The sequence below is a fragment of the Lutra lutra genome, chromosome 9 (assembly GCF_902655055.1).
Source record: "Lutra lutra chromosome 9, mLutLut1.2, whole genome shotgun sequence".
NCBI classification, from domain to species: domain Eukaryota; kingdom Metazoa; phylum Chordata; class Mammalia; order Carnivora; family Mustelidae; genus Lutra; species Lutra lutra.
Window position 1 is genome coordinate 54297087 of NC_062286.1, and position 25111 is coordinate 54322197.

General features: G+C 40.5%; 1 protein-coding gene and 1 pseudogene across 22 annotated transcripts in view; one reads left to right on the forward strand and one right to left on the reverse strand.

The window, feature by feature from the left end:
* AAK1 (AP2 associated kinase 1) overlaps nt 1-25111 on the forward strand; it is a 175796-nt gene that overhangs the window by 73324 nt on the left and 77361 nt on the right. For all 22 annotated transcript variants that reach the window (XM_047747125.1, XM_047747121.1, XM_047747127.1 and 19 more), the window contains exon 3: nt 7060-7178. In XM_047747125.1, coding sequence (XP_047603081.1) covers nt 7060-7178 — 119 coding nt within the window. The remainder of the gene's footprint in view (nt 1-7059; nt 7179-25111) is intronic.
* LOC125110109 (uncharacterized) lies at nt 23143-23292 on the reverse strand (annotated as a pseudogene).

Genomic DNA, 25111 nt, shown 5'->3' on the forward strand with positions numbered 1-25111 from the left:
GGTTAAAAAAAAAAAAAAAAGAAAACAAACTCCAAGTCCCCACTGAAATCAGTGTTGACAAATGATGCAGATTGACCTTTTCTCCTGTAAAATCTTTGTTGTGCTCCTTGCCATCTGTGACAGAGTTTTGAAAGTTTTCATTCCTTCTGCAACTTTTGGCAAAGTCGTCCTCGATGTGAGTATATAGTAGGTGGGTGTTTGTCGGCCTCTCGGTTGTCACTGTCTGTGGGAGCTCGCATACACTGCGGGCCGTGTACCCAAGCTCCCACCTCGTGGGCTGGAGAGGTCCCCTGGCCTGGCGCTCTGTCTTTTATTACCTCCCCTGGTAGCAGAGCTGTGCATGGTTTACTGCTAAAGGGAGGGGATGGGGGCAGAAAAGAGTGGACCAAGGTGAGGGCCAGGAACTGGCACACCTGTACTCTAGTCCTGGCCCTGCTGCTAAGTGGCAGGACTAAGGCCACCTAGGCTCTTCTCAGTGCCTCAGTTTCCCTGCTGGCCAAATGGAGATTGTAATACATGCCCTGCTTACTTCACAAGGCTCTCAAAGATCAAAGCAGTGTTCTCTAGCTCAATCCCAACCTGGAAATAGATTTCCTTAACTGCACAGGATTGAAGAGATTTTTTTTTTTTTTAAGTTTGTTGCCTGAATTTAAAAATCAGGAGATTTGGGGGGCACCTGGGTGTCTTAGTTGGTTATGTGTACGACTCTCGAGCTCAGCCCAGATCTTGATCTCAGGGTTGTGTGTTCAAGCCCTGCCTTGGGCTCCATGCTGGGTGTGGACCCTACTTAAAATAATAATAATAATAATAATAATAATAATAATAAAAAATAAAAACCAGGAGATTTCACAGAAAACTCCAGCTTCTCTTGGAAGTCAAAAAACTTGGCAACCCTCAGCCCACATTCCTTCGTGGCAGTGATGGGCTGGATTTGAGGAGTGGCTGCCTATAAGCATGGGGCGTGCCCTTTCTGGTTGATGTGGTCCTCACCCCATAGACACAGCAAGTCTGTGTCACTGGTCCCTGTCTAGACATTTTGTGATAACTGGACTGTTTCCCTCCTTTGCATGATCTGTCTGCTCCCTATTGGCCTTTGGATCTTAAGCCCTTGATTTCAAGAAGATATTCTGGATTTAGAATATACACTTACCATATGTCCCAGCAATTCCATTCCTAGTTATTTACCCAAGAGAAATAAATACTTATGTCTACAAAAAATGGACTTCTGTATGAACATTTTATTTATAACAGTCTGAAGTAGAAACAGTGGAACTATTCTTTAACAGATGAATGGTTAAACTATTATGGAGAATGTCTATATAATGCAATATTAGTCTGCAATTTAAAAAAATCCCAAACTACTGATTCACGTAACAATGAGAGTGAATCTCAGAAATATTATACAGAAGAAGCCAGACAGAATAGTACATACTGTTTGATTCCATTTATTCTGGAGCAAGCAAAACTAATCCACAGGACTGATCGCAGATCAGAAGTTACATGAGATAGTAGGCAGGGGGTGGTTGCCTACTCAGAGGCACAAGGAACTGTTCATAGTGATGGACCGATGGAGGTCATGGTGAAAGAGAGTATAAAGGTGTGAAAATTCATCAAACTCTGCACTTCGAAGGGTGCATTGTATTGTATGTAAAGTTGGTTTAAAGCATTTACAAAGACGAGGGATCTAGTTTGGGCTCTACCACTAACCAGCTTTGTGTATTTTTGTAAAAGGAGCTTAATCTCTCTATATTTCTTTCCTATCAGGAAAATGAGGACTGTGGGTAATTCATCTGCCTCATTCAGTTATTGTGAAAATATAAATTGAAAAGCTTTTGAAAAAGTATAAAGTCAAATACAGATGCTGGGTAGGGGCAAATTCCATAAATTCCTCTTTAGGGAAGAGAGGCAAGAACTGTGATAACCAGTGTATGAGTGTGTGTGTGTGTGTGTGTGTGTGTGTGTGTGTGTGTATTCCACCCCCCCCCCCCCACTTTGTGTACCACTGGCTGTGGGACTTTTTCCCCTGGCCATCAGTAAGATGAGGGGTTAGACTAGATCAGACAGAGGAAACTATGCTCAGAGACTCAGGCTTTCAGATGTGTTTCCTTTAGCTCTGTAGTGTCAGCCTGTCCAGTGTTAATTTAAAATGTGATTGTCACCAGTGTTTACGTGTGGATATTTCACATACAGTTTTGAGTTCCCAGGTTATCTTTAGGAACTAGCAGACCTGGGTCCATATTCTTATGGCACTGATTATCTGGAGTTATGTAGTGGCTGTTCCTATATGTGAGCCATTGCTTTAGTTTCCTGTGGTCTTCCCCTGCCCCCACCACCTTGTGTAGACTTTTCTATTCTCTGGAGTAATGATCAGAAGGAAGTTAATTAATTTTTGAGCGCCTGATGTATGTTAGGCGCTATTATACAGAGGGGAAACGAGGAGACAAAAATCTCTAATCTCATAGTGAGTGATAAGTACCCATCCACATCATTAAAAATTAGGAGGAGCTACCCTGTGACCAAGCAATTGCATCACTAGGTATTTATCCAAAGGATACAAACATAGTGATTCAAAGGGGCACCCGTACCCCAATGTTTATAACAGCAATGTTCACAATGGTCAAACTATGGAAAGAGCCCAGATGTCTATCAACAGATGAATGGATAAAAAAGAGGTGAGATACACACGCACACACACACACTTACACACATACAATGGACTATTAGTCAGCCATCAAAAAGAATGAAATCTTACCATTTGCAATGAAATGGGTGGGATAAGAGGGTATTATGCTAAGCAAAATAAGTCAGAGAAAGACAGTTATCGTATGATTTCACTTATGTGTGAAATTTAAGAAACAGACGAACATAGGGAAAGGGAAGGAAAAATAAAATAAGATGAAAACAGGGGGCAAACCATAAGAAACTCTTTAACCATAAGGAATAAGCTGAGGGTTGCTGGAGGGGAGTGGGTGAGGGATTGGGTAGCTGGGTGATGGGCATTAAGGAGGGCACTTGGGATGAGCACTGGGTGCCATATATAAGTGATGAATCCACTAAATTCTACCTGAAACTAATAATACTTTTTTAATAAAAAAAATTTGGGGGGGGAGCCTGGGTGGCTCAGTGGGTTAAAGCCTCTGCCTTCAGCTCAGGTCATGATCCCGGGGTCCTGGGATCAAGCCCCACATTGGGCTCTCTGCTCGGCAGGTAGCCTGCTTCCCTTCCTCTCTCTCTCTGCCTGCCTCTCTGCCTATCTGTGATCTCTGTCTGTCAAATAAATAAATAAAAATCTTTAAAAAAAATTTTTTTAAGCCAAAATAAAAAAGAATGAGGGGGAGATATACCCAAGAGTGCTATATATTTTAGGGAAAGTGGGAGAACACATGTTTCTTTGTGGGAATAAAAGAATGGTCCAACATATTTAAGGGGCTGAAGTGTGTCTGTGTCAAAATTTGTCATGGCTGTTTCAGTTGATTACCTCACACCATGGAATGAATCCTTTGTCCCTTTGTGATTCCATAAATTCATGAATTTCCCCTCGAAGTGGATCCCAACGCAACCGTAGGGAATATCTTAGCGTTTCAGAAAATAATGCAAGTAGGCCGAGGGGCTGGCACAGATTCCAGTGGGCAGATTGGCACAGGCTGTCCTGCACGTTAGCTTTTCTTACCTCTGTCCAAACTGTCCCCAGCTCAGCTTCAGGTTTTCCCATTTCATCAAGATTTTGGGATGCAGCTCAATCTGAAATATGCATCTCTGCTGACAGTCGTATAGTTGCCTTCTTGTGTAACAGCCTGGGCTCTGTTTAGCCGTGGCCAAGGATCTTCATCCCCTAATCTGTACGGGGGCCTCGGGCCTGTGCTTGAACAGTACCTCGAGCAGTGCTGTGTCCCCTCTTCTTTTGAACCAAGTAATGTACATCTCTAGTTGGTCGACTGCACAGGGCTAGCAACCAGCATCTTTAAACTGACACATCCTAGCAGCCTTTGAATTTGATCAAGGAGCTCTGACTTAACATGTTTGTCACCTGCAAATAAGCCCTTTTGTGGGCATAGAAGCTAAATCATGTGGTTCCATCTGTGTTAGGCACACAGGTTCACTGCTTTACCTTCAGATCTGTGATGGTCACAGGCTTGGGGAATCTTGGCTGGCTCATCTCAACCCTTTGTGCTTGCCTGGATCGTGACGTAGACATCTGTCACATTTCTTCAGTTTCAGCTGGAAAGGTCATCTTGCTACCTGGCAAAGAAAACCACACTGCTCCCATCTGGTGGCAGTTGTCTCAGATTGGTGCATCATCAGCCTGCTTCCAAAAGGACTGCCCTGTCCTCCAGTGGTTCCGTGCGTCGCAGAACTGTAGAAATGGCCCTTCCCACCTCAGGTTCTGCAGCACTCTTTGGTGTCTCCTTAGTATCTAAAGGGGCTGTTACACAGACTTTCTCTGAGATGAATAAAGTAGAAAGAGCGTTGTTTGGACAGTCAGCAGAATGACAGGTTCTGCATAATTAGCCGTGGGACTCCTAAGCCTCACTCAGTTTGTCTCTTCATAAAGCAAAAGGCTAAGATTAATTCTCTCTAGGAGCACTATTGATACAAAGTCTGTAGACCTGTGATTTAAAAAAAAAAAAAATTGAAATACCTGGGGTGCCTGGGTGGCTGAGTCGGTTAGGCGTCAACTTTCAGCTCAGGTCATGATCCCAGGGTTCTGGGAGCAAGCCCTGCATTAGGGCTCCTGCTTAGCGGGGGAGCCTGCTTCTCCCTTTCCCTCTGCCCTCCTTGTGCTCCCTCTCACACTCCATCTCAAATAAATAAATAAATAAATATCTCTTTAAAAATTGAAATATCTATAAAATGACTACTTGGGCTGTTCATAAAATAATTATGAATACATATAGACATTTAATAATTTATATTAGCATTTCTGATTCTAATTGGAAATAAGACACATCATGAATTTAATAGCTTTTTGGGGAAAAGAAGATCAACTACTGCATTCAATGTACATATTTATCGCAAGAAAAATTCTAATATCCTAAAAATTTGAATGTGAAAAAATATGCGTCTTAAAATGGAGATTGTGTCTGTATGTCATAACACCCCTACTGTCAGTACATGGTAGTGTTGTAAACAAATTTTTAAAGTGAATTTCTAGAATTAAAATTGACAATTGAGCAGTGTGAATGGACTGTAAAGTATTACAAGAAAATGGGAAATGTTACTGAGACACAAAGATTCAAGATAACTGTGGAAATTAAAGACGTCACGGCGAATCTCCATGTTCACCTGACTCTGAAGAAGGAGGCTATGATAGGAAATGTACAAACATGCCATTTGGTAGACACTGTCAACATGCACACTTGGAACATTTGAGCCCACTAACGTTTTTGTAAACACAGAATTAATGTGTGTATCAGATGAAAACATGCAAGAGTGCTTTCCGATTGAGGCTCTCTTTGGTTATAAGTTGCAGAAACCTAGACAAGGAGACTTGGAAAAGAATGCACATTGTGAGGCTACACCAGGAAATGGCCCCGGGCATCAACAGACAGGTGCTCAGGTGCCTCAGAGGAGGTAGGGGGAGATTCAACAGGACTCCAGTCTTCTGCCTCACGATCTTGAGAGTCACTGCTTTTGCTCTCTATCAGTTTTGCATGTGGCTGCTAGCCTCAGCACTACACCAGAGCCTCTGCTCCACTTCCCACACTGGTGACTTCCCTCTGTGTCCCTCTCCACCCTATCAAGGATCACCTGTGTACAAAGAATAGCCTTGAAACTTTGTTGTTGCTGCTGCTGCTGCTACCCAGGGTCAATACGCGGGATGGTTCAAGCTAAATTATGATGGTCTATGAGCAGACAGATGGACTAAGTGCCCAGTCTTACTAATGCTTATCCCAAAGCCTTCAGCTTTGACAGCTTTGCAGCACCGTATCTCTCTATAATCCCCGTTAACAATGGCACCGAACACCTCCTACAGTGTTTGGGGAATGAGATCGAAGGAGGGAGTTCTAAGAATCTGTGGAATGCTAAGGTGTAACCAATCCAGAGCATTTGAGGATTTCTGTTAGAGTTATATAAAAAAAAATTTTTAGGGGCGCCTGGGTGGCTCAGTGGGTTAAGCCGCTGCCTTCGGCTCAGGTCATGATCTCAGGGTCCTGGGATCGAGCCCCGCATCGGGCTCTCTGCTCAGCAGGGAGCCTGCTTCCTCCTCTCTCTCTACCTGCCTCTCTGCCTGCTTGTGATCTCTCTCTGTCAAATAAATAAATAAAATCTTTAAAAAAAAAATTTTTTTTTAATGAATTTTGGTCTTTAAGAGAAAGGTTTGATGTGGGTGTTAAAACATCTGCCCACTAATTGAGTTATACTTTCCTGGTGTCTGCTGTGTTGAGGAACACTTTGATACCTATATTTTGTGTCTTCTCAGTAGCCCATAAGGCAGGAAAAACAGGAGAAATCCTCAAGGTCACTTGTCGATTGAAGTTGGGGGAGGGGTGAGGAGGGTTGAGAAGGAAGAGAAAGCATCTTGAATTTGACAACTGTTATTATACAATTATTAAAATAATTTCCAAGCCTCTCTGGTTAAGTGCTGAATTAATTTTTTTTTTTTTTAAGTTCTTGGTTGAATCTAATCTCTTTGAGCCTCTGTTTTCTCTAGCTAGTCATTGTCCTTAAGGGAAAAATAATACCCAGCCTCACAGGATTGTAGTAAGAATTCAGTAAGAACTCAAAGTGCCTAGGACAGTGGTTGGAATATATTTCTTTTTTCTTCCATCTGTTTGTTCATCTGTTTATTGGTAGGATTTTTGCAAGATAATTACTATTCTTCTCTTTTCCTGACATAGGTGTTCAGCAGTTTTTCTGACTCTTGCCATCCAATCTCATGGTAATATCCCTGAGACCCTTGAATCCAAGAGTGCCTTCTAGGCCAGGCCAGCCCTTAGGCCCAGCTGATGATGGCATCGGTACCATTAACAGTGACAGCAGAAAGCTGCAGCCACCGTGGTTGTCTGACTGGCTTTTTGAACATGACTCAGAGAGCTTGTATGTGTGTTTCCCTCATAGGTGGATTTGCCATCGTGTTTCTGGTGAGGACAAGCAATGGAATGAAATGTGCCTTGAAACGCATGTTTGTCAACAATGAGCATGATCTCCAAGTGTGCAAGAGAGAAATCCAGATAATGGTAAGGCTGCCCCTGAGACTTGGGATTGCTTGTTGGAAATGTGCCCTCTCCTAAGAAGGGTGATGGGGGGTTTGGGGAGGCTTGTTCCTTCCCTGAGATGGCAGAGGAGCCTCAGCACAAGATGCGAGTGAAGAGGCTTGGGGGTAGAACTTGCTTCTGCCATCTTGGTCACCGTTAGCTGGAGGTTGAGGAGGAAGGAGGGTGCTGAGAGAATTGACCAACTTTTACGGTCAGAGAAATGCTTGTGCATCGGGATAAGTTTATTTCATGACTTCATTCCCAGAACTAACTATGGAATTTAATCCAGAAACCCTAGCTCTCCATTGAGCCTTCTCTTCTAGACTTGTCTACTCCTAATCCTGGTTTTTATCCCTCTTGAGCTTCTCAGCATTCTGTGAATATACATTTGTATTTTATACGTGTAGTTCTGTCCTCCAGAGGTGGTTTTTCCTTTTCTTGGACTAGAAACCTCTTACTCATACATACTCTATGATTTCATTTATAAAAGTCCAAGAATGGGCAAAAGTTATCTATGGGAATAGAAATCATGAAGTGGTCATCTGAATGTGGGAAATTGACTAGAAGAAGGTGTGTGGGAACTTTCTGGGCCATAGAAACATTCTATATCTTGTTTTGGGTAGTGGTTATACAGGGCTATACAAGTGTTAGAATTCAACTGAACACCTTAAGATCTGTGCATTATTACTATATGTAAATTATACCTCACATCTTAAAAACTTTGTTTTCACAATTCAGATTCATACTGTGTTTAAAGAAAGAGTCCCTGTCAGAGATATATGCTGAAATATTTGTGGATGAAATAACATGAGGTCTTAAAGTTAATGAGTAGATTTAGAAGAGAAAGTTGGCAGAGGGTTACGAGTGGTGGGTATGTGGGAGTTTGATAGTCTCTTACTTTCACTTCTATTTGATATTATACATTAAAAAACTTAAGTAGTCTTTTTTTTTTTTCTTTAAGAGAGAGAGATCAAGTGTGGGGGGAAGGGGCAGTGAGAAAGGGAGAAAGAGAATCTTAAGCAGGCTCCACACCTGACACAGGCTCAATCTTACGATCCTGAGATCATGACCTGAGCTGAAATCAAGAGTCAGAGGCTTAACTGACTGAGCCACCCAGGGGCCCCCTTAGATAGTCTTTTATTCCTTTCTGTTTCCACAATACTTTTGTTTACGCCAATTATATTGTTTATTTTTTATCTTATAAGTAATTCTGCCATCAGAAGGTAAGTTTTTTAAAAAATCAGGACCGGGGCGCCTGGGTGGCTCAGTGGGTTAAGCCTCTGCCTTCAGCTCAGGTCATGATCTCAGGGTCCTGGGATCGAGTTCCGCATCAGGCTCTCTGCTCAGCGGGGAGCCTGCTTCCCTCTCTCTCTCTCTCTCTGCCTGCCTCTCTGTCTACTTGTGATCTCTCTCTGTCAAATAAATAAATAAAATCTTTAAAAAAAAAAGAAAAAAAAAAAAAGAGAGAGAGATCAAGTGTGGGGGGGAGGGGCAGTGAGAAAGGGAGAAAGAGAATCTTAAGCAGGCTCCACACCTGACACAGGCTCAATCTTACGATCCTGAGATCATGACCTGAGCTGAAATCAAGAGTCAGAGGCTTAACTGACTGAGCCACCCAGGGGCCCCCTTAGATAGTCTTTTATTCCTTTCTGTTTCCACAATACTTTTGTTTACGCCAATTATATTGTTTATTTTTTATCTTATAAGTAATTCTGCCATCAGAAGGTAAGTTTTTTAAAAAATCAGGACCGGGGCGCCTGGGTGGCTCAGTGGGTTAAGCCTCTGCCTTCAGCTCAGGTCATGATCTCAGGGTCCTGGGATCAAGCCCCACATCGGGCTCTTTGCTCATTGGGGAACCTGCTTCCCCCCTTCTCTCTTTGCCTGCCTCTCTGCCCACTTGTGATCTCTATCAAATAAATAAATAAAATCTTTTTTTTTTTTAAGATTTTATTTATTTATTTGACAGAGAGAGATCACAAGTAGACAGAGAGAGAGAGGGAAGCAGGTTCCCCGCTGAGCAGAGAGCCCGGTGCGGGACTCGATCCCAGGACCCTGAGATCATGACCTGAGCCGAAGGCAGCAGCCTAACCCACTGAGCCACCCAGGCGCCCAATAAATAAAATCTTTTAAAAAAAATAAATAAAGGAGGTCCATCTTTAAAAAAAAATTGAAAGTAAAATAAAAAATCAGGACCTTTATATTTCAGCAGCCTGCTTGGCATAAAGTAAATACAATTAATCCTTGAACAATACAGGGGCTGGGGAGTTGACCCCTGAAGAGTTGAAAATCCTCATATTACTTTCAGCACCCCCAACACTTAACTAGTAACAGCCTGCTGTTGACTGCGAGTCTTACCAGTAACGTAAACAGTCAACGCACATTTCATATGTTGTATGTATTAAACACGGTGTTCTTGAAATAAAGGAAGCTAAAGGAAAGAAAATATTAAGAAAATCATGAGGAGGGGCACCTTGGTGGGTCAGTGGGTTAAGTGTCTGACTCTCGATCTCAGTTTAGGTCTTAATCTCAGTGTTGTGAGTTCAAGCCCCACTTGGAGCCTACTTTAAAAAAAAGAAAAAAAAATCATAAGGAAAATAACATTTACAGAACTGTACCATATTTAAGTGAAGCGATAATACACATCTAGATTCATGCTGTTCAAACTTCTGTTGTTCAGGTGTCAGCTGTACTTAATAGACTTTTTGGATGAAATGAATGTATGAATAATGGTAATATCTGATTCAGATACTCACCTAGAGATGATTCCTTTATGCCCGGGATTTTCATGCTCTTGTAAAGAACAAAAAGAGGTCCAAAAAAATGAGTGAAGGTGGCATTGTAGGGATTCTACTAGGCTTTGCTTCCCTGTTCACTGTGGAGTTGGCCCTTCGGGCGCCACTTAGAGTAACCAGCTGTACGGCAGTTGGGTGAACTGAAAAAGACCTCGGGATTTTAGAGAGCCTCGTACTACTTTAGATTCCAAAAAGCTGAAACCATTTGAGAAGAAACCATTTGCTGAGAGAAATAAGTGTTGTCATCATCATTGCAAAACAGTAACAAAAAACCCCAAGGCTCAAATACATGGGGGCCCCCAGATCCACCCTCAAAGCATCAGTGTGCCCCCACGCCCCTTGACAGAGCTCAGGACAACCACCCTCACTGCATCTATTGCCAGCAGCCACTGGGTTTTCTGGCTACTTCTCTTTGCCCCTCCTCCCCTTGTCCCTGCCTTGCTGAGCTCTCTCTCACACACACTCCCTTTCCTGTATTTGCTTCTGCTGTTTCCTCTGCCTGGAATGCCCTTCTCATTCATTTTCTAGCATTATGAAAGTAATCCCATTCTTTAACTTTCTCCCACTCGTTCAGAAACATGTTTGAGGGCTGGCTCTGTGCTAGGCGGGTGTGGAACTAGGAGGACATAGGCCCCTTACGAGGTCACAAATTAACACACCCGATCAGGAACTCGGTTACATGAATTCAAGTTCTGGCCCAGCTGTGTATTAGCTGGGGAAGATTTGGTTCCGTTTTAAGTTTATATTTTTTCACAACTTAAATCACATAGGTAAACTAAGCTTTTTCCCAAAAACTTCAAGCACATCCCTGAGGGGCCCTCCTCTGTTACTGTAACGTCCCAGAGACAACCACTTTTGGTTGATTCATTTGATGTGTTTCAAAATAACATGCTGATATTGCTAGTTCCTGATTTTTTTTTCTCCATTTTAGGCAATATATAGTATGGAAAGCAAAAATTTAGCTCTCTTTCATTCCCTGCACATCCTTCTCCCCAGATACCTGCAATCATGCTCACTTCCCATTCTGCTGCAAGAAGTTTTGGCAATATGTTAGTCACAGTAGTATTAGTTTTTACATGTATGAAAACACTGTTCTTTCAGAGTCTTCTGGTGACTAGATTACTATTCCTTTTCTGTATAACTCTGTTTTCACTGGAATTAATAATCTTTTTCAATTTTTTGGTCTGTCTTTCCTGTGTACTTTTCAGCAGTTTAACCCCAAACTCTCCCTAGGCTGTAGAAATCATTTAAAAAAAAGAATACTTTTAATTGCATTTATGTGTTCTGTCCATTTTATCTTGAAGAAATCTCAGTCTCTTAACTCAGTGAAATCTGGTTTGGTTGCTCTCTAGGCCCAATTTATAGTCTTATCTTGGAATTTCTTAGTCATTCCCTTTGCCTCACTTTTTTGTTAGATTTCCTGACTTGGGTTTTTTTGCTTTACTTCCTCATTTTGGTGGAGCTTATCCTGTGGTAGCTTCCTTATTCATAGTAGGTAAATTCTTGAGACCTTAAAAGTCTGGAAGTGTCTTTATTTTATGCTCACACATATGAAACCTTGTGTATAAAATTCTGGCTCAGAAATCATTTCATTCAGGTATTTGAAAGCATGGCTGTACCATTTATTTTAGCTTTCACTGTTGTGCATAGGAAGTTCGAAGTCATTCTAATATCGGCTCTTTGGGTGTGACCCATTTTTTTTCCTCCTAGAAATTTATGTTTCCCCTTTGTTTACAGTGTTCTGAAATGCCTTGATGATACACCTTGCTGTGTACATTTATTATTTATTAATAAATGGTGTCCCCATGTAATCAAGAGACTCCTATCCTTGCATTGTGAGGAATTTTGGCCTGTCTCATTTGGTGATTTCCTTTTCTGTCTTCCTTTTGTCTGAAATTGCTGTTATTTTGGATGTTGGTTCTCCTTATTTGATTTTCTAATATTTCGTGTTTTCTCCCTTTTCTTTTTCTTTCTTTTTCCCCCCCTCTCTACTTTCCTGCAGATTTCCTCAGCTTTACATTCCAAACACCCTGTTGAATTTTTTATTTATCAGGCTTTTTAATTCCTAAGACCTTTCTGTTTGTTTTTGTTTTGTTTTGAACTTTGATGAAATCCAGTTGATCTATTTTTTCTTTTTGTGGAACATGTTTCTGGTGTCGTTTCTAAGAACTCTGCCTGCCCCTTGATTCTGAAGATTTTGTCTTTTTTTCTTAAAATTTTTATAGTTTTACGTTTTACATTTAAGTCTGTGGTCCATTTTGGTAAATGTTATGTAAGGTGTGAGACTTCTATTGAGATTCATTTTTTGCTTCTTTGTTCCAGCAACCTTTGTTGAAAACGCTGTCTTTCTTCCATTGAATATGTTTGTCAGAAATTAGTCAGGCATATTTGTGAGGGTCCATCTTCAGAATGTTCTCTTTCTTTTTTTTTCTTAAAGATTTTATTGATTTATTTGATAGAGACACAGCGAGAAAGGGAACACAAGCTGGGGCGTAGGCAGTGGGAGACGGAGAAGCGGGCTTACTGCTGAGCAGGGAGCCGGATGTGGGGCTCAAACCCAGGAGTCTAGGATCATGACCTGAGCTGAAGGCAGATGGTTGATGACTGAGCCACCCAGGCGCCCCACCCCTCCTCTGTTCTGTTCCCATTAATCTATATGGCTTTACCTCTACCAAATACCACACAACCTTGATTACTGTAGTTTTATAAAAAGTCTGATTCCTCCTCCTTTTTTTTCCCCTAAAATTATTTTACTTATTCTCATTTTTTTTGTCTTTTCACATAAATTTTAGAATAATCCTTATCTACAGAATGTCTTGCAAATATTTTGATAGGAATTCCGTTAAACTCATATATGAATTTGGGGAGAATTGACATATTTTCTGTTCAGTTTTCCAATAAATGAACATGGTGCATCTCTCCACTTATTTGTATCTTTGATTTTTTTCATTGGCGCTAAGGAAGCTTTGTACATATTCTTAGATTTAGACATAAGTTTTTGGTTTTGTTTTGAATGGTTATAAATGGTACTGGATTTTTGATTTTGGTGTCCATGTGTTTATTGCTAGTATGTAGAAAACCAATTGATTTTTACTCATTCATTCATTCATTTTAGAGAGTGCCGGTGTGAGTGGGGGGAGGGGCAGAGGGAGAGAGAATCTCAAGCATACTCTTGACTGAGCGCAGAGCCCAACACGGGGCTCAATCCCACAACCCCGAAAGCATGACCTAAGCTGAAATCAAGAGTTGGACGCTTAACTGACTGAGTCACTCAGGTGCCCCAAACAAATGATTTTTCTGTGTTTATCTTTTTCCTGTAGCCTTGCTAAATTTGTTTACTAGTTTTGGAATTAAAAAAAAAAAAAGATTTTATTTATTTGGGAGAGAAAGAATGAGAGAGAGAGAGAGAGAGAGAGGGAGCATGACGGGGGGAAGGTTAGAGGGAGAAGCAGACTCCCCACTGAGCAGGGAGCCTGATGTAGGATTCAGTCCTGGGATTCCAGAATCATGACCTGAATGGAAGACAGCCACTCAACCAACTGAGCCACCCAGGCACCCCTAGTTCTAGAATTTTTTTCTATATTCCTTAGGATTTTCTATATAGACCATTGTGTTACCTGCAAAGAGAGGCAGTTTTATTTCTTCCTTTCTGATCTGTATCCTTTTAATTTCCTTTTCTAGTCTTCTTGCATTGGCTAGAATTTGCAATACTGTGTTGGGTAAGAATGGTGAGTGGACATCCTTGCCTTCCTTCCAATCTTAGGAGGAAAGAATATTTTCACTATTAACCATAAGTTTAACTGTGGTTTTTTTTTTTTTTTTAAGATTTTATTTATTTATTTGTCATAGAGAGAGAAGCGAGAGTGAGCATAGGCAGACAGAGTGGCAGGCAGAGGCAGAGGGAGAAGCAGGCTCCCTGCCAAGCAAGGAGCCCGATGTGGGACTCGATCCCAGGACGCTGGGATCATGACCTGAGCCGAAGGCAGCTGCTTAACCAACTGAGCCACCCAGGCGTCCCTAACTGTGGTTTTTTTAAATGAATTTAAAAAGTAAATTTGAGGAAGTTTCTCTCCGTTCCTATTTTTCTAAGAGTTTTTAATCATGAATGGGTGTTGAAGTTTGTCAGATATTTTTTCTCTGCATCGAGTGATATGCTTATGTGATATTTCTTCTTTAGCTTTAACATGGTGGATTATATTGACTGATTTTCAAATATCGAACCAAACTTGCATCCCTGTAGTAATCCCCACTTGGTCATGGTCTATAATTATTTTTATTTATTTTTGAATTCTATTTGTTAATATTTTGGATTTTTACAGCTATAGTGAGGGTTAATGGTCTGTAGGTTTGGGAATTTTATTAAGCTTTTTCTGGTTTTGGTATTAGGGTAGTTCTGGCTTTGTAGTATGAGTTGGGAGTTGGGAAGTGTTCCCTCCTCTCTGTTTTCTGGAAAAGATTTTGTAGAATTGGTGTTTGTTCTTCTTCAATTAAGCATTTGTTGGAATTCTCCAGTGAAACCATCTGGGCCTGGGAATTTCTTTTTTGGCAGTTATTAATTTATAAAATCAGTTTCCTTAATACTTATAAGGCTATTTAAATTATCCTTTATATTAGGTGTGTTGTAATAGTTTGTATTTTTGTGGAATTGGTCCGTTTCATTTAATTTAAGTCCAATTTATGCATGTAGAGTTCGCTGTTAGTGATATTCTTGTATTATCCCTTAATGTGTTCCGGGTCTGTGATAAAAATCCTGATTCATTCCTGATATTGGTAATTTGTATCTTTTTTCTTTTTTTCTTTGTTGGTATTGCTAGAGGTTTGCTGCTTGATGTTTTCAAAGACCCATTGCTTTGTTTAATTGATTTTTCTCTATTTTTCCATTTTTTATTTCATTGATTTTTATTTTTATACTTATTTCTTATTTTTCTTTCTTTCTGCTTGCTTGGGTTTATTTTGTTCTTTTTTCCCTAGATACTTGAGGTGAGAGTTGACAAACTGACATATCATTATCACCTAGAGTTCATAGTTTATTTTAGGTTAATTTGGTATTACACATTGAGTTTGGTATTGTGTTATGGATTTTGACAAAAGTATAAAATGTATCTACCATTATAGTATATGGAATAGTTTCACTGCCCCAGACATTGCCTGTGCTCTGCCTGTTGATCCCACCAAATTGCCCAACCCCTGATAACCACCGATTTTTATTTTATTGTCTCCATAGTTTTGCCTTTATTTAGAACATCATATAGTTGCAATCATTCTGTGTGTAGCCTTTTCATATTGGCTTCTTTCACTTTATATGCATTTAAGTTTCTTCCATGTCTTTTAATGGCTTGATAGCTCATTTCTTTGTAGAGCAGAATAATAGTCCATTGTATGGATGTTTCACAGTTTATCCATTCGTCTATTGAAGAACGTCTTGGTTGCTTCCAAATTTTAGCAACTATGAATAAAAGCCACTATAAACATCTGTGTGCAGGTTTTGTGTGGGTAAAAATGTTCAGCTCATTTGAATATATTGCATAGATTATCAACTAAGCAACTATTATTTCAACTTTGAAGCTTTCTTTTTGTTTTTAAGCCAGTACTTAAATTTTTATTTTAATTTTACTCTATGTTTTAAAAATAATTTTTCTATTATGGTCAAAACCAACTAACTTAAAGTTTACCATCTTAACCATTTTTAAGTACACAGTGTTTTTAACTGTTGGCACAGTGTATGTAGCTGTTTTATGTACCTCATGTAAGTGGAATCATACAGTGTTTGTCCTTCTATGACTGGCTTATTTCACTTACTATAATATTCTCATGGTTCATCCATATTGTAGAAATGACAAGATTTCTCTCTTTTTAAGGTCAAGTCCTTTTCCATTATAAATATGTGCCACATTTTCTTTAGCCATTTTTCCATCAGTGAACGTTTAGGTTGCTTCTACCCCTTGGTTATTGTGAATAATGCGCAGTGAACACGGATGTGCAAATATGTCTTCAAGATCCTGCTTTTTTTTTTTTTTAATATTTTATTTATTTATTTGACAGAGCGAGATCACAAGTAGGCAGAGAGGCAGGCAGAGAGAGAGGAGGAAGCAGGCTTCCTACTGAGCAGAGAACCGATGTGGGGCTCGATCCCAGGACCCTGGGATCATGACCTGAGCCGAAGGCAGAGGCTTTAATCCACTGAGCCACCCAGGCGCCCCCAAGATCCTGCTTTTAATTCTTTCGGATATACACCAAGAAGTGGGATTGCTGGGTAATATGGTAATTCTGTGTTTAATTTTCTGTTTTCCACTGGTGGCCGTACCAATTTACATTGCTACCAACAGTGCACAAGGGTTCTAATACCTCCACATCCTTGCCGGCATTCGTTATTGTCTGTGTGTGTGTTTGTTGAATAATGGCATCCGAACAGGCATGAAGTGTTACTTTCTTGTGATTTTGATTTGCACTTTCCTGATGCTTAGTGATGTTGAGCCATCTTTTCCTATATTTGTTGACCACTTCTTTGTATAGCTTTTAAATATTCTAATTAATGTTACATATATTGGTTATACAAGAATATGTTATATACATAGATATAGTGTGTATGTGAAGGTGGAAGTCTGGGCTCCCCACTTGGCTCTTGCTGGTGTGTCTGCAGGGAGGGGCTGCAGTTTTTTTCTGTGATTTTTGGCTGGAATAGAGTAGTTAGTGTCTGTGAGTTTCTGTCTTTCCAGGCTGCCTTTTCCTGGCTTTGGCTAGAGAGAGCGAGCTTTTATTGGTGTTTTTAACTCACCAGTTGCTTCAGTTTCTAGTCTGGGATATATGGGACAAAAAGAAAACTCGGGCAGCTCACCATCATTTCATTCCTCGGGCTCTAAAGTTTCTAGCTAGGCTGTTTTCTGTCCACATATCAGATCCTTCTTATTATGCTTTTTAAAATCTATTCTAGTGTCCAGAGTATTTATATTTAGTTGTACTTAGAAGGGAAAATAAGCAAAACACCTTGACTCCATTTTCCCGGAAATGGAAGTCTTCTTCAGTTTGTGCTTTTTTTTTTTTTCCTTAAAGATTTTATTTATTTATTTGACAGACAAAGATCACAAGTAGGAAGAGAGGCAGGCGGCGGTGGTGGGGGGAGGCAGGCTCCCTGCCTAGCAGAGACCCCGATGCTGGACTCGATCCCAGGACCCCGGGATCATGACCTGAGCCGAAAGCAGAGGCTTTAACCCACTGAGCCACCCAGGCGCCCCTAGTTTGTGTTTTTTAAAAAACAAACTCTTTACATCATTTAGTAAGACTTTATTTTATTTTATTTTTTTTAAGATTTTATTTATTTATTTGACAGAGAGAGACCACAGGTAGACAGAGAGGCAGGCAGAGAGAGAGAGAGGGAAGCAGGCTCCCCGCTGAGCAGAGAGCCCCATGCGGGACTCGATCCCAGGACCCTGAGATCATGACCTGAGCTGAAGGCAGCGGCTTAACCCACTGAGCCACCCAGGCGCCCCATTTAGTAAGACTTTAGAAGGAAGCAGCAATAAAAGGAAGTATTCAACTTACTTAAAAATTTTTTTCTTACCATTTTAATCAAAAGCCCTTTGGGATGTTTTTAACCCTCCTAGGCTCAGACTTCTGCCAGATAGAGGCCATATCCTAACCCCCCTACCTCTCTCAAACAGTGTCAGAATTGTGAAAGGAGTTGGAGGAGGCAACAGGCTAAGGCTTGTGTGTTAGTGGTTGGAAAGCAGCGTCCTCTCTGCACTGACAGCAGAGTGAGGATGTGCGTGTTGCACGCACCCAAACTCAAGAATGGTTAGTGGTTTCAACAGAGACATTTTATTTTGACAAATGCCATGTACCATTTACCAGGGTATGGTAGGAGGCCTTCAGTAACATTTGGGACATGTGCCCTAATGGAACCAAAGGGATTTGGGTTTCTGGCAGACAATTGGAAGCTGAGTTTTGGAGTTCAGATTCCTTTACCCAAAGGCAGGAAAAGATGAATTAGCTTCAGACTTAAAGGGGTAAGAACTGAAGCCCAAGATGTACCAAGTGCTGTTCTGTGCTCACGTCTCCTGGCCCAGGTGGATTCCATCTGCAGTGAGCTTGATAGTGAGGACAGGGAGCTGCCACCAGTGACATTTGAAGCCTTGCTTTCAACAGAAGAGATCTCAGAAGATTTGAGGCAAGAAAATATTTCCATATTCCTAAATGAGAAGGAAGGTAGATTGTGCACAGTAGGGGCATCAGGATTGATGGGGGACAAGAATCTGGAACAGATTATTTAAAAAGATGCTTTGAAGATGTTTTTTTGTGTAAGAAAAGATATGTGTGTTTGTACATAATGCATAATATATACTGTTTGGATTTGCCTGAACAAAACACTGAAAGGATGCGAGAGAAAGGGAGGAAGGGTGAATGGGAGAAAGGGAAAGAAACAGGGAGGGTTCCTTATAGAGGATGAGTACTGGAGTAGAAAAAAAATTTCTTTTTTTTTTCCTTTTTGAATGTTAGTGTATTATTTATTTTAAGCAGGGATCCAAAGAACCTTCAGGTTGGGTAAGAGCAGGCCATGTCATATCAACATCATGGCCTTTTTGGGAGGGTTTCTGGATGGGAAGCTCAGGCGAGTGCACTAGGTACAGTGTCTAAAAATTGTGTCATTTGGGTAAGGACACTCACCAGAGGTCTGTGAGCAAGTTGGAGAGTCTGGGCTGGATTCCAGGAGTAATAGCTACTGTGGTTCGGTTCCTGACCAGTGGTTTGATATTAATTTGGAGGAAGCTTTTTTTTGAAAAAAGCCCTGCAGCTTACCATTAGTTTTATGTTATTTTACATTCAGCAAATAACTTGGTTAAAGAGAAGACACACTTATCAATTATGTAACTAATATAAAGTTGGAAAATATAACCACTACATTGGGTAATAGAATCAGGATCCAAAATGATCCTTATGAATTGGAGCAATGGACTGATTCTAATGAGATGAAATAACAAGGCAAGGTCATACACTTGAATTTTTATTTTAACAACTCTGCAAGTATAGTTCTGGGAAGGCAGAGATTTTAAAGCAGTGTAAAATGGAAAAAGACTAGTATTTTAGCGGTCAATTAACTCCATATGAATGTGTAGTGTAATGCAGCTGCCAAAAGGATAAAAATGCCATTTTTAGCTACGCTAATAAAATGAATAGTAGGTGATGATGCTGGTTTGCTGTGCATGAGTCCACACTTGGAGTATTCCATTCATCTCCTGGGGCGGTTCTTGTCAAAGGGATACAGACAAAGCGAAGCATTTAAGTGGTGACGCAACTAAAAAAACGTGTCTATGAGCATAGGTATATTTAACCTAGAGAAGAAAAAATTTAGAGTGTAAATAATAATATTTCAATTGTTTAGAAAGTGAAAAAGAAGACTTGCTCTTTTTGCTCTGAAGGGGACAGTCTAGGAGCAAGAGCTGGAAGTTTCCAGTTGGATATAGGGAAGAACTCATCAACAGTACAAGCTGTCTGCAGTTGGGCTCAGGGTCCAAAGAAGTGACATTATTGTAAGAAAACTGCTTCTCAAAAGGCTCTAGCAGGGATTACATTTTGAGCTGTTTGACTACTCTGGATGAGTGCTGCTCAGAGAACCTTGTTTTCCTTTTCTTTCTCCCTCTTGCGTGTTTATTTTTTCCCTAGCTTGCCATGCTACTTTTCTTTGTAAATTGAGATAAAAATTCACCCTTTTAAATATAATTCAGTGATTTTTAGTATATTCACAGGGTCATTTACCCATCACCTTGTATCTAATTCCAGAACTTTTTTTTTTTTTTTCATCATCTCCGAAGGAGACCCATCCCTGTTAGCAGTCACTCCTCATGCTCATCTTGCCACAGTTTTTGGCAAGCATAGTCCACTTTCTGGTATATGTTTGGGACATTTCGTATAAATAGAATAATCTAATATATGGACTCTTATGACTTCTTTCACTTAGCATAATGTTTATGGTTTAACCATGCTTAGCATGGATGAGTGTCTTCTTTATCCATGTGATAGCATGTGTGAGTACCTTTTCCCTTTTCACGGCTGCATAATACTGTGTGTGTGTGTGTGTGTGTGTGTGTGTGTGTGTGTGTGTGTCTATCACATTTTGTTTATCCTGATGGACATTTCAGTTGTTTCTGGTTTTTGGCATTATGAATAGTGCTGCTAAGGACATTTGTGTACAAGTTTTTGTGTGAACATGGTGTTTCATTTCCCTTGGGTATATACACAGGATGAAATTGCTGCGTCAGGTGGTAACTCTGCTTTTGAAAAAAATGCCAAACTGTTTTCCACAGGATCTTCAGTATTTTATATTCTTCCAGCAATGTATGAAGGTTCCAGTCTCCACATCCTTGGCAACATTTTTTATTGTTTCTATTTTTTTATTATAGGCATCCTTGTGGTTTGGAGTGATACCTCATTGTGGTTTTTATTTACATTTTCCAAGTGATTAATGGCATTGAGCATCTTTTCATGTGCTTATCAGCCAATTTTATATGTTCTTTGGAGAAATGTCCATTCACATCCTTTGCCAATTTTTACATTATGTTGTCTTTTTATTGTTGAATTTAAGGGTTCTTTATATAGCTTGGATACTGGATCCTTATCAGGTATATGGTTTGCAAATATTTTTTCCCCATTCTTTGCATTGTCTTTCATTTTCTTATTAGTGTCTTTTGAAGTGCTAAATTTTTTAATTTTGTAGTTTATATGTTTTTTTCCCTTTGGTTGCTTGTGCTTCAGGTGGTGTATCTAAGAACTATTACCTAATCGAACACCGTGAAGATTTGTGTGCATATTTTCTTTGGGGGAGTTTTTAGATCTTTGGTCTGGTTTGAATTAACTTTTGTGAATGGTGTGAGGTAGGGATCTAATTTATTCTTTTGCATGTAGATAATCTAGTTGTCCTGAAAGGTCCCCCAATAATGGGTCCATGATTAAAGGAGCGAGACTGTTACAAAGCAAAGGTCAAGCAAAGCTTTATTTTGTGCCAAGCATCAAGAATCAAACTGACCTTTCAGGGCCATCTCTTGCAAAGAGGTGACTCCTCTCTGCCTTACAGACTAGCTTTTAAGGGCAAAGGCCATGTGGTTGGGCCTGGCCACGCACAGGTGGCCAATGAAATTGTAACACACAGAGAAAGCTGCACAGTCATGCTAGGTCACACATAAGTAATCAGTTGAATTACAGTTTACCCAATAGTAGATATTTGAACTAGCCTATCACCTTAGTCAGAATTGGTGCCCAAGAGGCGCCCTAAGGGCGGGGCCCATACTCCTTGGTAGCTGGGGAGACAGTATGCGCCCCCACTGATTGGATACCTCCACCTGGCCTGACCTACCCTTGTATTTGGGCTTTGTTACCTGGGACTGGTTTCTGGGACTTGTTTTTAAGTAAGTTCCCTGAGGGGGGGAAGGGTCAGTTTAAGTTTTACTGCATAAACAACAAAATCACTGTTCAACCAGATGGAATCGCTCTGGCTAAATAGGCCCTTACAGTCCCAGCATCATTTTTTTAAAAGACTTACTTTTCCCTCATTGTATTTTTTTTTTGGCACCATTTTCAAAAATCAGTTGGCTGTAAGCATATGGATACTATTCAGAGCATGTTGCACCAGAATGTAAATCAAGGAACTGTATTCCTCATAGGTAAGATATCACTAGGAAAAGAAATAAGTCCACTTAGTTACTAAATTGATTGATGTCCTGGAGCAAGCTGCTTCTCTCCTTCTGCACTGGTAACAGTTTACTAAGCAGCACACATCTGTGGGCCACATTTTGAGTGGCACTGTTCTAGATCTTTGCTACTTTAAGTGCCACTGAGGAGCAGGATTTAGGGCCCTTTCCTAGAGCTACTGGATTGGAATCTGCTTTTAAACAAGATCTCCAGGTGATTCATATGCCTATTAAAGTTTGAGCAGCACTGTTCTAAATCAGACTTTAAAGATCTATTCACTAACTCACTAACTATTCACTTACTCACTAACTAGGATTAACTAGTGAGTAAGACTCAGGAACAGGAGAGTCAATGTGAGTGTGGGGACGAGAATCATATTTGGGACTTCTTATGTAAGCAGAAGCCCAGATACCTTGGCCTTCATAGAATACCAGGACTAGCCTAGATCTCAAAGTGTTTCTTTTTTGGGGCGCCTGGGTGGCTCAGTGGATTAGAGCCCCTGTCTTCAGCTCAGGTCATGATCCCAGGTCACTTCCTTCTCGCTCTTTGCCTGCCTCTCTGCCTACCTGTGATCTCTGTCTGTCAAATAAATAAATAAAATCTTAAAAAAAAAAAAGAAGTATTTCTTTTTATTACTGTACTGGACTTGATGTTTTACTGGGCCTGTGAATAACTCCTCGAAGAGAGTTATAAAGGAAATTTAGAGTGATTGAGGGGAAAAGGAGCAAAGAAAAGTAAGGCAGAAGACTTTTACAAAGCATCCAGTAGGAGAGGGGCGCCTAGGTGGCTCAGTGGATTAGGCCACTGCCTTCAGCTCAGATCAAGATCTCAGGGTCCTGGAATTGAGTCCTGCATTGGGCTCTCTGCTCAGCAGGGAGCCTGCTTCCCCCCTCCACCCCCCACCTGCCTCTCTGCCCACTTGTGATTTCTCTCTCTATCAAATAAATAAATAAAATCTTAAAAAAAAAAAAAACTAACAACAACAACAAAAAAGGCATCCAGTAGGAGAAATAAACAAATTTCAGGCCTTAGAACTGGATTCCTTCACCTTTAAGTTAAAAAGAAGCTGAAATTTGCTTAAAAGCTCTGTGGAACCATGGTGTGATCCCAGAAGTAGGAATAGTGCTGAGTCATAAAAAGCAGAAAATGTTGAATATTTGAATGGAGGGTCAAAGCAGGTAAATTATCTCTTTGGAAACTTAATCTTTGCAAATACAAGCTCTATCAGTACTGGGAATTTGCAGATATCATGCTGACATTCCAAAGAAGGGGTGACCTGAGCAAATATATAGGGAAATTAGTTATATACCATACTCATTTTTACTGTCTGGAGGTGAGTGGCATGTTACTGATATGCTATCTTCTTTGTTTTCTTTGTTTTCCTGAACTTAATATGAAGGTTTTTATAGATGTACTTACTTGGGGATTGAATCCTCTTGCTGTAGGAATTTTGAGCATAGGGATAGAATACTGTTTTGTGCTACAAGCATCATTAATTAGGGCCCCAGATAAACTTGAGATTTGTGATAACCTATAAGATCTGAGTTGAAGGCATGATTTTCAATTAGCAATAATCGCGCCTCGGATAAACCTCATTGACTACAATGCTGCCACTGCGCAAAGCTAAAGGCATGATTTTCAAATGGCAGTTTTCGCATGTATTTATGAAGAAAGTTTTTTAGCACCTCAAACAGTTAAATATATTAATAAGGCCGCTATAAATCATTTAAAATATCTACTTAATAAAGCAGGTCTTCTAATAGCATGTTTATGTCAGTACTTTATTAGTCCTCTGTAATGGTAATCTAAATATAAAGTTTTTTTTTTTTTTAAGATTTTATTTATTCATTTGACAGAGAGAGATCACAAGCAGGCAGAGAGGCAGGCAGAGAGAGAGGAAGAAGCAGGCTTCTGAGCAGAGAGCCCGATGCGGGGCTCGATCCCAGGACCCTGAGATCATGACCTGAGCCGAAGGCAGCGGCTTAACCCGCTGAGCCACCCAGGCGCCCCTTAAATATAAAGTTTAAAAGGACAATACACACTCCTTAGACTTACCACTGTTTAAATCATGTAATATAAACTGATCTGATCAATAATTTAACTGAACTTTTCCCACTCCCCTTAAAATCACGCTTTGACTTACACTCAAAAATATAGATTTTTATCTCCGTGTACCCCAAATAAGAGTTGTAGCCAAGGGCATCAAGGCATCCTCCTTATGTCCTGCCTTTTCCTGAGGAATTGAGCTCCCAAACCGTGTGGGTGCTGTCCCATACCTGTGTCCATTTCTGTTCTCCAAGTCTGGAACTGGGCTTTTAATCAAAGCCAGGGAATACTTGGGCCTCCTTTGGCCTATCGGTGCTACGAACGGGGCAGGGCACCCTCTATGTGAGTCAGTTTCCCTTTGCAGTAAGTTTTCCTCTTGGTCTTCTCTGCATTTCACAGCCGTTCAAATCGATCTTCTCTATCCATTGCAGACTAGTGAGATGTTACTCTAAAATCTGAGATGTTGCTGCATTATCAGGTCATTAAAAGTGAGTGCCATGGGCTCCCTCCGAAGAGGAGATCTTTTCTGCTTGGTCGTCTCTCAGGAACTCTGCAGAAGACAAAATGAACGGGAATTTGGACTTGAACTGATCAGCAAACAGCTTGGCCACTGTTCTAGGATGCCATCTGCAGATGTTCATTATCCAGTTTGGGTCCTCTAATAGCTCTTGACCTCCTCTTGGCTCTACCAAATGCTTTTTTTTTTTTTTTCCCCTTCCTGCGTCTTTATTATTCCTCTTGGGGTGAGGCAAATCAGAGGTGGCATTGCAGATTCTTTTTCAAACAGTTAAATGTAGACAAATTACTAATGTGGAAACTTTAGTCTTTCATTCCTCCTGTGAACATTTGGAGAACATGATCTTCTGCTCTATTTTGGCTTCAGAACTCCTCTCCAGTTCTTCCTCCTTCCTCGACTGTGTAAATGAAATCAAGTTTTTGAAGACTTGATGATGAGAGTAAAAAGCAGGAGGAAGAATGGGGCTCTACGACATGAACCCTGAAATCACGTTCTGTTGTGCAGAACTCAAGAGAGAGACGGCTTTTTCTGCCTCATCATTTCCTTTGTCTGTCATCCAAAGTAGTTGCTCTAAGCCTTTTATTTCTCTCATCAAGCTGCTTTCTCATTCCCTTATACTGCAAACGTGGTCTTGCTCTCTACCAAAAACAGAACAATAGAACTGAACTCACTGAAGTTCCCCTTCTCCAGCTGTAAACCAATATGCATATCCATTTTCATTTCCTTCCTGCTCCTCTTTCTAAGACCAGTCCCTTTAATGGTGCCCTCAGTCCCCGCCCCCTCTTCCTGCAGGCCTAGGTTCCATCAGTTATCCTTTGTCCTCTCCTCTATGCTGAAGGTTTCTGCTCCTGGCTCCTTACACTCTCCCATGCTCAGTTCTC